Source organism: Chelon labrosus, assembly GCF_963514085.1.
Source record: "Chelon labrosus genome assembly, chromosome: 12".
In the NCBI taxonomy this organism is placed as follows: Eukaryota; Metazoa; Chordata; class Actinopteri; order Mugiliformes; family Mugilidae; genus Chelon; species Chelon labrosus.
The window spans coordinates 7,521,856-7,535,012 of NC_140345.1; the positions used below are offsets into that span (position 1 = coordinate 7,521,856).

The 13,157-nt window shown below is 41.1% G+C and overlaps 2 protein-coding genes across 3 annotated transcripts; one reads left to right on the top strand and one right to left on the bottom strand.

Annotated features, from left to right (window-relative positions):
* Window positions 1-2,836: 2,836 nt before the first annotated feature.
* Window positions 2,837-4,838, top strand: LOC311497677 (C-X-C chemokine receptor type 3-like). The gene is given in 3 exon segments (XM_084558024.1): window positions 2,837-3,591; window positions 3,593-3,787; window positions 3,893-4,838. Coding segments are annotated over 3 exon segments (1,149 nt in total). The 5' UTR covers window positions 2,837-3,393; the 3' UTR covers window positions 4,649-4,838.
* Window positions 4,839-7,770: 2,932 nt separating this feature from the next.
* LOC311496424 (C-X-C chemokine receptor type 3-like) lies at window positions 7,771-10,830 on the bottom strand. 2 transcript variants are annotated; one of them, XM_084556291.1, is made up of 3 exons: window positions 10,653-10,830; window positions 9,341-9,691; window positions 7,771-9,041 (listed from the first exon to the last, which is right to left on the bottom strand). In XM_084556291.1, exons 2-3 carry the CDS (start codon window positions 9,683-9,685, stop codon window positions 8,253-8,255), a joined length of 1,134 nt encoding a protein of 377 aa, XP_084412417.1. In that variant the 5' UTR covers window positions 9,686-9,691; window positions 10,653-10,830; the 3' UTR covers window positions 7,771-8,252. The 2 variants fall into 2 exon arrangements, with proteins under 2 accessions (XP_084412417.1, XP_084412418.1); XM_084556292.1 differs by lacking the exon at window positions 10,653-10,830 and having other exon boundaries at window positions 9,341-10,644.
* Window positions 10,831-13,157: the final 2,327 nt, after the last annotated feature.

The window sequence follows — 13,157 nt, forward strand, 5'->3', positions numbered from 1 at the left end:
GGGATGGATGGTCCTGTCAGTCAGAGATTCCACTGAACAAGAATGGCTTGAAGCTGCTCATCAAAAAAAAAAACTAGTTCTTCCTTAGTGTAAACTTGCACAACACCTGCAGTTTCTAGTATTCTAGAATTTCACATATTTTTACAGTTCCCCTTTTTTTTAATTCCACTTTCGGTATTGCTCCTCTTGCACGTGAGCACCTTCCCTTTGGTGCATCACGATCATTCTTTTGTCATCTGACTAAACTGTAAATGTTAGAAAGGCCACCCCTATGCGCATGCGCCAGTTATAAGGTCCCCTTTATTAGTATGCCGTAAAAAGTTAGATGCAGCAGTGACTCGGTAGATGAAAACTTTGTGTGCTTTGTGTGCGTAATTGCCCAAAATAAGTGAGTAAACCTGTATAAATCCTAAGTGTTAAGCCTGCAGTATTTAAGTGATCAGATTATAATTTGCCAGAGATTGCCTGTAAAACCGTTTGCATGTAGTTTATAGAGTTAACTTCAAAGAACTTTTCTGCCGTTTAGTTTCATTTTATAATTTAAATTCCTTCTGCTGGTGTGAAGTTGGTGTTGGTGTGATTTGTGTCAGAAGAAAGTTAGCAGTCAGTTAGAATATTAGTCTACCATATTCCAGTCGATTCTGTTGAAGTATTTCATGTTAAACATATCGCAGAATATATGCCAATTTAAACCGTGACGTCGCTGATAATTCCACATCGGTGGAAAAAAGATTCGGGATCCGGCTCACTGAACCGGCCACCAAAGAAGACTCAAGAATAATTAATCTAGACGTCTGCTTAACCGGCTCAGTTGAGTCCTCCCACATTTGATTGATATATAATCAATAAACGGCACCATTCAAACATCTTACATCTCAATCGTCAGAGAAACAAAATGTACTACCCGACTTGACAACTAGCAAGCAGCGCAAACTAAGGCACTCAGCCACTCGGATCCGCTGAGTCTCGAGAGCAGGGAGTCAACAGCCACTCACTCGGTCGGCAGAGCAACGAAACTTAACCGACTCAGGGATCATTCTCATCTCAGAGAAATCACAAATGTTCTTAATCTGCTGCCGCCTATAGCCAGTCTAAAGACGGGGAAAAAAATGGCCATATTTTAGAATTTAGACCATTAATCACAGACAAGATCGTCTGTTTTCTTCTAGGCCAGGGATGCCCCCCCAACGAAAATAAATGACACAAAATTTTGCACAGCCATGTTTTATTATAACAATATAAGTGAAACAGAAACTTGTATTTCTCAATTGCACAAATCCTTCCTTCAATAGAACATTTGAAAATCACACTTAAGACAATCCAGTTATTCAACTATTGCAATTACAACAGGAAACACACTTTTTAAGGTGCACAATCTCCACCTCCAACATAGGTAGGTAGATAGTACAAAACATCCACGAATTGCAAATTTAAATAAACATGCCCTTACATGCTAAATGTCTGTCATTAGAAGCTATATTAATCTATCTTTCCCAGTAAGTGGTTATTTTGTGTTTGCTTCACTAAACACACACACACACACACACACACATATATATTTAAAATGGCAGTTTTATCATATCTGGCTAAGTGTGTGGTCCTATGTGGCCCTCAGGTAGTGTCGATGAAAAATTGTGGCCCCCTCCATCATTTAGGTTGGCCATCCCTGCTCTAGACTGAGTAACGTTATGATACTGAATCTCACTGGAGCCTATGTAGTGAGTGAATTAATAGCCTTTTCTGCATCCACTTCCACATACATTTTAGACCAGGGATGGGCAACCTAAATGATGGAGAGGGCCCTGCTTTGCTGTGCTGTGCTTGACTTCAAGTAAACATCGATTTGCATAATTCCAGTTTCCTGTGTTCTGACCGACACACCGGGGAGATACCCATATTCATTCCTACATACAGTCCAACATAAGCCACGCGGATATAACAGTAAGTACCCTAGCAGTTAATTGTGTGGTTAAGCCTCACTAAGCCGTCCTATGCTAAACGGATGTGCCATTTGACTATGTGTGTTGTATGTCTCATAGACTGTGGCCTTAAATTTAAATAAATAATCCAATTTAAATGTGCTGGTCAGACATTTAATTAATGGCTTTGACATTTTTATTGAATATTATACATGTGAGCTCAAACGTCAATAATGCTGGTGGAATTTGCGAGTAGTGTCACAGAGGAAGTCTTAACGCTAAAAGAGATGTAAACCTAAAAGTAAAACATATTCTCACAGGTTTTAAGTAAATGTGAGGTTTTTTTTTTTAGTGTCGGTCAAATGAACTTATTATCACAACATATTCTAAAGTCAGCACTCAGTACAGCACTGTATTTCTTGTAAACGTATTTCTTTTAATCACGGACAGATACTGAAACAGAACTTCTGAAACAATGAAACTGATTTGTGTTTTTTAGAATGAGTCAGAGTTGTTCATCATGTTTAAAAAGTGTACCACACCATAACATGTTTTTAACACATCGTCACACTGGCACAAGAAACGTACAGGGAGGCTGTAAATCGCTGGTTTCAGGCATAAAGTGAAAAATTAAAGTTGATCTTCTTCGAGGAGTTTTCTTTTTAAGAGAGAAAATAAAAAAAATAAAATAAAATATAGGAATACTAAAGTACATCCCAATCATGCCTTATCTGAGCCAATTAATTCCTATAAAAAAGTCTGCTTCTGATTGGAAACGTTCAAGAGTTTTCACATTCACATTGCAGCAAGTGTGGCGTGCGGAGGATTTTGTGTGTGTGGGTGTGTTTTGGGCTTCCTCTGTAGGGGCTCTAGGTGCTGTTACTGGTTATTTAACATACACACATCATTCTCTTCTATTTAAGATTTTCATTCACTGATACACGTGTCTCATTATGCGTGTTTAACGAATTACTAAAAGACCATAAACAGTTTTCTGATGCAGCATATCAGCAGGTTCGTTCTCACACTTTTAGTTCAGAGTAACACAGACCACAGCATGTTAAACTGTGATGTGGTTTCCAGTTTGATGGTGTGCTTTTTTTCATTTCAGTGCCATTCAGTAAAAAGCTGCCACATTTTGTGAAGGGCAAGGCAGTTAGACAATGATGAAGCTTCAGACAACTTTCTGTGTTATTATATGTCCAGACGGCATTGACTGACAACACCAAAGGTTTTCCACCAGCAGGTTGGATTTGGTGTAATGATCCTGTGGATGCTACCAGGTCTAAATTAAACTTCTCCCTGGAGTTGCTCTTGTTCTCAGATTGAAGTCACTTGTGTTTAAATCTCAATGGTTAAAGCATTGACTTGATGGTAAACACAAATAGCACCACCATGTGGTTGAAACAGGTTTCACATGTCAAATCAAATAACTGAACTGATTTCCTGTTTGTGCAGTTGATCAGCATACATCATGGAGGAGGACAATCTTACACCGAGTGATGACAAGGCATGGTGGCTTGAGGCCTTTGATTACTACGACAACTACACCTTTAACTATTCTGACTTTGGCTATGAGTGGGATAACATCTGCGACCTTGATGACAGTAAGGATTTTGAGGCGGTGTTCATACCTATTCTGTACTCTGTGGTGTTTGTTGCTGGTTTCCTGGGGAAACGGAGCACTGTTGGGTGTTCTGCTTAAGAGCAGAAAGAACTGGAGTGTAACAGACACCTTCATCTTCCACCTGGGTGTGGCAGATGTCCTGCTGTTGTTGACGCTGCCCCTCTGGGCTGCACAGGCTGCCAATGGTGATGGATGGACATTTGGTACACCTCTCTGTAAGATCACTGGAGCCGTTTTTACGGTAAGTATTGCGCATCAGGAAGATACCTCCGTCATACAAAGGTCCATGTGATAGATACTGAAAAAAGTTCTCACTTCTGTTTCATTCAATTCTTTGTGCCCTCAGGTAAATTTCTACTGTGGCATCTTTCTCCTGGGCTGTATCAGTTTGGACCGCTACCTGTCCATTGTCCATGCTACCCAGATGTACTCCCGCAGGAACCCCATGGCTGTTCATATCAGCTGCTTGGCAGTGTGGTTCTTCTCCATGCTCCTCTCCATCCCTGACTGGATCTTTTTAGATGCTGTGATGGGTTACAAACGAAGCAGAACAGAGTGTGTTCATAAATATTTCACGTTTGATAGCCAGAGAGTAGTTAACTGGCGACTGGCATCACGCCTGCGCTACCACATTGTGGGATTCCTGCTCCCCTCGGTTGTCCTGATCTTCTGCTACTCCTGCATTTTGCAGCGGCTGCGCTGCGGCACCCAGGGTGTCCAAAAGCAGAAAGCTTTCAGGGTCATTGTTGCAGTGGTAGTGGTTTTCTTTCTCTGCTGGACACCATACAACATCACACTCATGGTGGACACATTTTATTCAGGCAGGAGCAGTGAATTATATGGAGTCAGTTCATCTATGGAGAAAGCAAGGACAGTGACCTCTTCTATAGGTTACCTCCACTGCAGCCTCAATCCCATCCTATATGCCTTTGTGGATGTAAAGTTCCGCCGTCAACTCCTGGACATATTGAGGTCCCTGGGCTGCAAAATAAAAGCAAATGCCGCATTCCAGTCAGCTGGCAGCAGGAGAACCTCAAGAACCTCTGAGTCCGCTGACACCTCCAACTCCTTGGCTGAAAAAGAAGCATATGAACAAATGTGAACAAGCTTACAAATGAGACTTCAACTTTCATAAACAGTATAGATCAATATCTGAGCCTAATGTGTGTTCTGTGTTTCCTCTGCAATATATCCTGTAACATGTTGTGTTTTCTTTAGTTTACCATAGCTCTTAGTGTGTTTTCAGCTGAACATGAACATTGAACATCATTTTGTATATTTCTTGTATAGTATAATATAGTATTTTATTTTATTTTATTTTCTTTCTTTTTTTTTTTTTTTTGATTGCCAGGCAGCTTTGTACCATAAATAATTCAGGATGCAGTACTGTTACTGTTAGTATTGGTACTGCAACAAGCTATATTTGACATACAAATTTAAATTATGCATCATATTTTATACCAGTTTTTTTTACATTGCACATATGTAAAACATTTTTATAATAATCGTTTATATTTTTCATAATCTCAAACAAGTGTTTTTGACATTACAGAACAGCGACGTGAAACTTAGAAATCAATTTACATGTGTTTCACCTTGATATTCCACGCAGCTTTAAAGCTTTGTGAGAGGTTTTAGAAAGATCCATTTCAACTGTAAGATAATTAAAACATTTCTTTCCCACGTGTACTTTCTTAGTTACCATTTAAAACCCGTCGACTGGTTTGTCCCTGTGTAGACCTGCAGGATACTTTTGCGTCCAGGATTTCCAGGGTTTGTGAACCCCAGCCAGGACTGTAAGGCCATTGTTGTTATGATTATTTCTGGAAATGTTCCTAGAGGGGTTGTTTACATCAGATTTTAAGACTGGCATCACAGGTTTGGACAGGCATCACAGGCTTTCATGCTTAATGCCACATAGTTTATTTCTTAATAAAACTGGAAACACAGAGTTCACTCTTTCAGAACTCTTCCCGCTTGGCAAATCAGAAGTCACTGTGAACTTAGCACACGGTCATTGCTTGACACCAAATATATGAACACATCTGTCAAAATTCAAATGACCTACTCACTCAGATCACACATATTTGCACATGTGGTAAAATGGCTAAATATTCAAAACCAAAGCTGAAAATTGTTAGACTACAATTTGCCACCTTCTGCCACATCAGCTCCTAAAAGGAAATTACAAAAATAATCATGCATAAATCTCCTATCTTGTAAGTAAAGTGGCATCCAGGCATTTTTGCATGCATACATATATTGCATGAGACAGTGAAGTATTTCATGTATTATTATATTTACACCCACCCTCAATGGTGAAACCACATGCGGAGATGTCCTTCACAACAAGTAACAGCAATGCTCCGAAGATAACAAAGAGTTTCTCCTTTGCGAGTGTTTCAGTACAAGAGTTGACGTCACCTCGAGAGCTGCATAAAGAGAACTGTCTCTAGAGAGAAGTTATACTTCATCTGTTTAACACACTTTCACAGCAGGATTCAATTTTGCAATTGCATTTTATTTTATAGATTTGTAGCTGAAAAGTTAAAATCCTGCTCCACAACAGCTTTTTAGTTATGCACACATGAAAACTTTCCTGTTTACACATGCCTTCACTTTGGTCTCTGTCAACTTATAGGTGGGGCATTCAGCTCCTGCTTGCTGTTTCTTTTGTAACTGTTTGTTTTAGTGCACAAATTAAACACAAATGTATTATTTAAAAAGCACTGTGGATGTCTTCAGTTGTCTCTAACTCATGAAGTAACTAACTCTTATGAAGTGTAAACAATGCATGCGCATGTATATATTTATAATATAAACAGAATAAGAACATGAACAATATGTGCGAGAGTATCACCGAAAAAAGGAAACCCACATGTATCAGTTTCTGTGACAGGAATATATCTTTGTGACAGGAAACTGATGCAAAGTGACAAAAAGGCGGACATGTATCCTCAGCCACAGGGTGTAAACACCAAGGTAGCACAGAGAATGAAGGTGCATTGCAACAGAAGTCTCAAAATAACTAGTATGTGCACGACATCTTAAAAAAAGCAGAAAGGTGACGTCAGTGTAAGAAATCATAGCAATAACTGAAATATTTGAGTCCGGAGGCAGCAAAATGTAAATGTAAATGTAAATGTACTTTATTTATATAGCACCTTACATCGACCGATAGGTGAGCCAAGGTGCTTTACAAAAGATTAAACAAAGAGTAGCAAAGAGTAGACTAAAGATGATTAAAATGACTTGGCTGCACACATCAAGCTTTGTATGTTTGACATGAACTAGGCTTGTTCTTTTATAGTGCTGAAGGTTTTTAAAAAGTCCTCCTTTCCTTTTTTTTTTGTACATACTATTCTATTCTCCCAAACTGTATGTTGTTTGCTTATCTCTATCTTAGTTAGGCTCTAGTTGAAGCAGGAAATAACACTTGAACTTGACCTGACGGTTGAGCCCAATTATAACCACGCATATATGTGATGTGTTTCTACTGTTAAGCTTTAACAGCATTTTGAGATGAGGCCAGATTCTTGACCCGTCAGCCCCAAATAAACTCAAATCTACTCAAGCCTCATTCAGAAAAAAAGAAGACAAATACATGGGCTGAGAAGGAAACCATTTATGTGTGAAAATACTGTACACTGAGTTTTCAAAAGAACACTGCATTATGAAAGTGTACTTTATTTAAGCTCTCATTTGTATCAGTTACATACTGGCCCCTTGTGCTTGACTGGCAGGCCACAACCTGCAGAGCAGTTATGGAGGTGTAAACCACAGACTTATTCAGCTCAACAAGTGGAGTGATTGTCACAATAACATTGCATCTTCTCCAACTTCCCTTCATCTACCACATACTTTTTCCCCTGAGCAAACTGCTCTTATGCACAGAGCACGCCACAGTTCTCTCTAACAATGAGACAAGTCTTCAGATGAGTGTAAAATGGCTGCAGCAACAACAGAGGGCTTTTTCTCTTCCTCCTCCTCTGCCTTGCTCTCTTGTCACCTGACCTGTGACGTCACCACATTGTGTTTTTAATGATCCGCAACACAGAAACACACTTATGTTGCAACTATGGAGTTGAAAGGAAAATAAAAAGCATGTGAGATTACACATGGGAAAATTCCCTCACTGCACTTGATCGATGCACACTCCTTGCGCAGTAATGGAATTTCCACAGCCGTTACTGCTGTGAGATAGCAAGTAAATGAAAAGTGAAATAAATAAAAAACAGTTTATTACACCATGTTGCCAACAATAAAGTCATGAACTGTGTCCGTTGCTTAATGCAAGAACATATTAACATTTGATATAATAGCTGATAGATAATAGCTTATACTGTATTCCAACCTGTGTCAAAGACAATTATGATGAATTATGATTATTATATAATAGTTACTCTCTTTTTAATTACTTTGGGTGATTCATTTAAAACAACAATAACAATGCAAATATAAAAATACAAGTAAAATACACAGTTCATGATTTTCAGTGATGAGCTTAAGTTGTGCAATAGTGATGACAAAATAAAAGTATAAAAGCACATGTCACTATCATGTGGCTCTGACACCTTCACATTTCAGTGGAATGTAAGAGTCATTTAGTTTTCTATGAACATACATTTGTCACCATTACACTGCATATATTTTTTTGACCTATGACATGAACTCAATCTAACTTCCCCACAGGGGTGGAACATGATTCAGATCACTTGTGATTGGGGCATTTTTGTCATTTCATCAGCACCGAGTGGTTTGCCCTCGCTATTTAACTGTTTGAGCTGTTCTTCCTCATGACTCTCATGACTCTGGTGGGGCTGACGACCACCCTCGTCCACACCCAGCTCCCACAGTGAGCTTTCAGATTCGCCTGTCGCACATCTCAGCAAGGCCAATAAACGTTTCCTGAAGTTTTCACAGAGAAGGAAATACAGCAGAGGCCGAAGGCAGGCATGAATGCAGCCGAGAGCAGAGGTGAACAGAAGAGCTGTTTTCAAGGAACATTCAGGGTTTCCAGGAAGGTCCTTGGGAGTTTCCTTGCCGCTGTTCTTGAAAGTGTCTACAATGAGTGTGATGTTGTAGGGCATCCAGCAGAGAAGGAATACCACCACTTGAGGCAGGATGATCATGACAGGTCTCTGCCTCTGGAGCCTCTGCTCTAGAAGAATACAGATCCAGCAGATGACCAGGGCGGCTGCAGGGAGTCCAGAGCCGACTATGTGGTGGAGCCGACGTGACAAAAGGCGCCGGTCATTTCCAGACTGAGAGTAGTTGTAAATACACTGGGGTTTCTCTTGTCCTTGGTCCTTCTCAGCCACCAGGAAAATCCAGTCAGGAATGGAGAGGCTGAGGGAGACGAGCCAGACCAACAGGCAGCCAATATGAGCTAACCTGCGGTTCTTTTGGACGCTGGACTGGATCTTGCCGAGGGCAGACAGGTAGTGAACTAGACTGATGCCATTCAGCAAAAATATGCCACAGTAGAAGTTGATCTAGAAAAAAAAAGAAATGGAAAACTGTAATTCTTTTAAAAACTAAAAAATCATGTATATGTCACTTGTCCCCTAATCTAATCACCCCCTCGTCCTCCTTCCAGAAACTAGGAAGTAGGGGTCACTAGGGGAGTACACGCCTCAACGCAAGTACAATTGTAACCATGTTTTGCCAAGAATTGTGTTTAAGCAGGAAACGCCTAGATAGTTGATCCAAAAACAACATTCCCATAGCTGCACTGAAATGAATCTCCCTTTCACTTTCAGTCTCTAGTTAATAAGCAACCCTTGGTACTTACATTGAAAACAGCTCCACAGATCTTGCAGACAACGTTATTGTACCATCCACAATTTTGAGCGGCCTGCGCAGCCCGGAAGGGCAGCGTCCCCAGCAGCATGATGTCTGCGACACCCAGGTGGGCAATAAAGATGTCTGATGAGCTCCGTGATCGCCTCTTTTGAGCCAGAACTACCAGGAGCAGTACGTTCCCCAGCAGTCCCACAACCAGCACCACAATGTACACAATCTGGAGTATCACTGAATTACAGCTACTTGGCTCAGGCTCCTCTTTATATTCATAATCATCATACCCATAGGTGATGTTATCATTAAATATCCCATCTAGGTCCACCTCCATGTCCATGTCCTACTGTGGAGATAAAAAAGATTCAGACAGAAATCATAAATGCGTCTGGCAGGCTGGGTGTCGGAAAACACCAGACTATATACGGTCTCGATCAGCTCAGTGACAGTGAAGTAAGATTTTAAAACTCCCCCTTTGGGAAGTCCAGCTGACTGTATTAGCGAGCTCAGACTCACACCCACAGAAACTCACATGGTCACAGGACGAGGTAACACGGGACGCCCAATTCCCCCTCGGTCTTGCGCGCAAATAAACATACACATTTAAAATACACGAAACAATTTTGTGCGCACGGGCTGCGAGCGGGTGCCAATTTGAAATCTTGGTGAAGCAAAGCGTGTTACGAAACCTGAAGTTGTGTTTGGTGCAGAGATAAGGCACATTTGTTGAAAGCCTGCGACGATAGATATGCGTCATATGAGAAACAGAAACTAAAATGCGCAGTAATAATAGTTAGTACTGAGCTTATGAAACAGCATTTTTCAACTTGGTGCAGTGCCTGGATACAATGCAAATGTGCGTAATGTTTGCATATATATTGCAAGAGCCTCCTACTCTTACTAAGAGGTTTGCAAATATCCGCTCACGTATTCACTTCACATACAGCCGTGGAGAACCCATCCGAAAACCAGGACCAACACGTCGACTCGACTTGCGCATGACCCTTCACACCACCACCGGGGTCAACTGACAACTACAGGGTGGTTCTGAGGGGAGGACAGAAGAGCTACCGCAGCTGTCCAATGCCCGTCAAGTTCGGCTTACTCCGCGTTAGCGCTCAAACTCGGGCATCGTCTATCTAACTTGTAACGAGGCTACAGAAGAGTCTCCCGTTTAACGCCATATGTAAAAGTCGAAGGGGTGACCTTAAACCGAACAAGTGTGAATAGTCCGCGGGTGAATCCACAAAAAACAAACCACAGTAACTAAGAAAAGTAGGGTTAGGGCAAAAAAAAGATGTGCTCACCAAATGGAAGTTTTACGACACGGAGGCACCTCACATGTAGACTGCAATAAGTCCTCTTCCCGGACACTTGTGCGTTCCTTTTCTGTTCTTTCTGTCCCGCTGCGTTGTTTTGGTTCCTCTAATGTCACCAGACTTTGTCAAAATCGCTTCTAGCAAATCTGCAAATTCACATAGCAGCTATGTCCGATTGATTGTTTTTCAAAATAAAACACTAAATCGAGTTCACTGCGCCACCTGCGCATGAAAATCTAAAACAAAAAGACCGAACAAATGACAGAGCAATTTGGTTTCGAGTGAAGACTGTGGATATGCTGAAATGGCTCAGTAAACGCGACTTAAATCGTTATTGTGGCACGGATGTCTTTTGTTTTGAAGAGGACATAACCGTACTTCCGTGTTGCCATTACGGCTGACTTGACAGGACTTCAACAAAGGAGCGCCTGACACAAAGCAGACAAGGAGCTGTGCAACACCAGATGGAGATGTTGTGTTTGTGGAAAAAAAACCCCAAAACCCCAAAACAGAATCTGTGAAAAACGGGGGGTTCCTGTCAGGACAGATAAACACTGATTTAAATGATTTTTCTTTTTCTTTTTTTTTAGTATGATGGTTTTTAGTGAAATTACTGTTTTACCTTACCCATTGAGTCACTTTAAAAAGGAAAGGCGCTTAAAAAAAAAAGAAAGTAGACATTGTTTCTGTTAAACAAGTTATGCCAAAAATAATACAGACTGGTGTTGTACATGTTGCTCTTTTACGCACCTACCTGAACTAAATACTGCGTTCTAGTAATACTGCAGTCACTGGGTCATTTTACTGTGAAGGCGTTTACTTTGATACTCATAGTACATTTGGCTGATTACTTCTGTATAGGGTGACCAGATGTCCCGCTTTGTGCGGGACAGTCACGCATTTTCATTACTTTTCACGCGTCCCGCAAATTGAGACTTTGTCCCGCATTGTTATTGACAGTCAGACTCCAGTTCTGAAATGCGTGTTTTATAATCTGGCATTTATCAAATAAATGTCTGGGGAAAGCAGTGAGGGCTGTCATCAGGGGGGCAGGCTGTTTGATCATGTCAATCAAACTGGGACGCGGACGCAGGTTAAGGGCGCGCGCACCAACAACAAGCAATGCAAATCAGATCAGAACGGCATGCAGCGCGAGACATGGAGGGAAGCACAACCCGTACGGCTAAGAAGAGTTAATACAGCTATAATAAAGACTGGGAAACTATCTATCCCTGGGTGAAACCAGTGCAAGGCGAGTCTGGTAAAGTTTGTTGTGAAGTTTGCTTGAGTCATTTTTCTGTTTCACACGGAGGTGAATACGACGTGAAACGACACAAACAATGCGAGACAAAACGTGTTGCTCAAATTGGGAACTTGGGAAAGTTGCATTTAAATACGTTATAAAATATATTCCCCGTGACCCTTAACAGGACTAAACGGGTATAGAAGATGAATGAATGAATAAAATATATTTAAGGTTTTATTTGCAGGCTGTTATGTGCTACTGAATCAATCAGATGGCAAAGCATAGTAATGTTATAAGCAAAGGGGCAGAATAGAAATGTTTATTTTTTCTGTTAGTTCTTTTAGGGTACCTTGATGCACTGGTATCTCACATTGTCCCACATTATCCCACACAAACGTAGCCTTTGTCCCACATCTGGTGAATTGGGATCTGGTCACCCTACTTCTGTACCTTCACTGAAGCAGGATTTTCAATGCAGCACTTTATTTAATGCCATACACCAAGGCATAAGGCATAACATTATGACATTATGACCACCTTCCTAATATTGTGTAGGTCTCCCTTGTGCCTCCAAAACAGTTGTGACTCATCAGAGAATGGACATGGTTCTTCTGAGGGTGTCCTGTGGTGTCTGGTAACAGAATATTGTTAGTGGGGGCCTTTGGGTCCTATGGGTTGAGGGGAGGGGCCTCTGTGGATCATCCCAGAGATGCTTGATCATTTGGGATCTAGTGAATTTGGAGGCCAGGTCAACACCTTGTGCTGTTCTTCATGTTGTTTGAGTTGTTCCTAAACCGTTTTTGTGTGTGTCTGTGCCAGGCTGCATCCTGCTGGGGATGGCTGCTGCCATCAAGGAGTGTCATTGCTATGGGGTGGGGATGTCTGGTCTGGTCTGGTCTAGGTGGGTGCTACATGTCTAAGTAACATCCACCTGAATGCCAGGTCCAAACGTTTCCCAACAGAACACTGAATTGTCACAAGATGATCAATGATATTTACTTCTGTTGTCAGTGGTTTTAATGTTGTGGCTGAACCTGAATGTTAAGTTCATCTCTACTGCTACTCCTCTACATTCATTTATTTGACTGCTTGACTTACAGGTTTTGAATAATAAATGTTATATATTCCTTTTCTAACTATTTGTTGTAGGAGCAACAGAATGCACACTGCCTGGCCAAAAAAAAGTCGCCACCTGGATTTAACTAAGCAAATAGGTACGAGCCTCCTATTTGATAATTACTGCATGG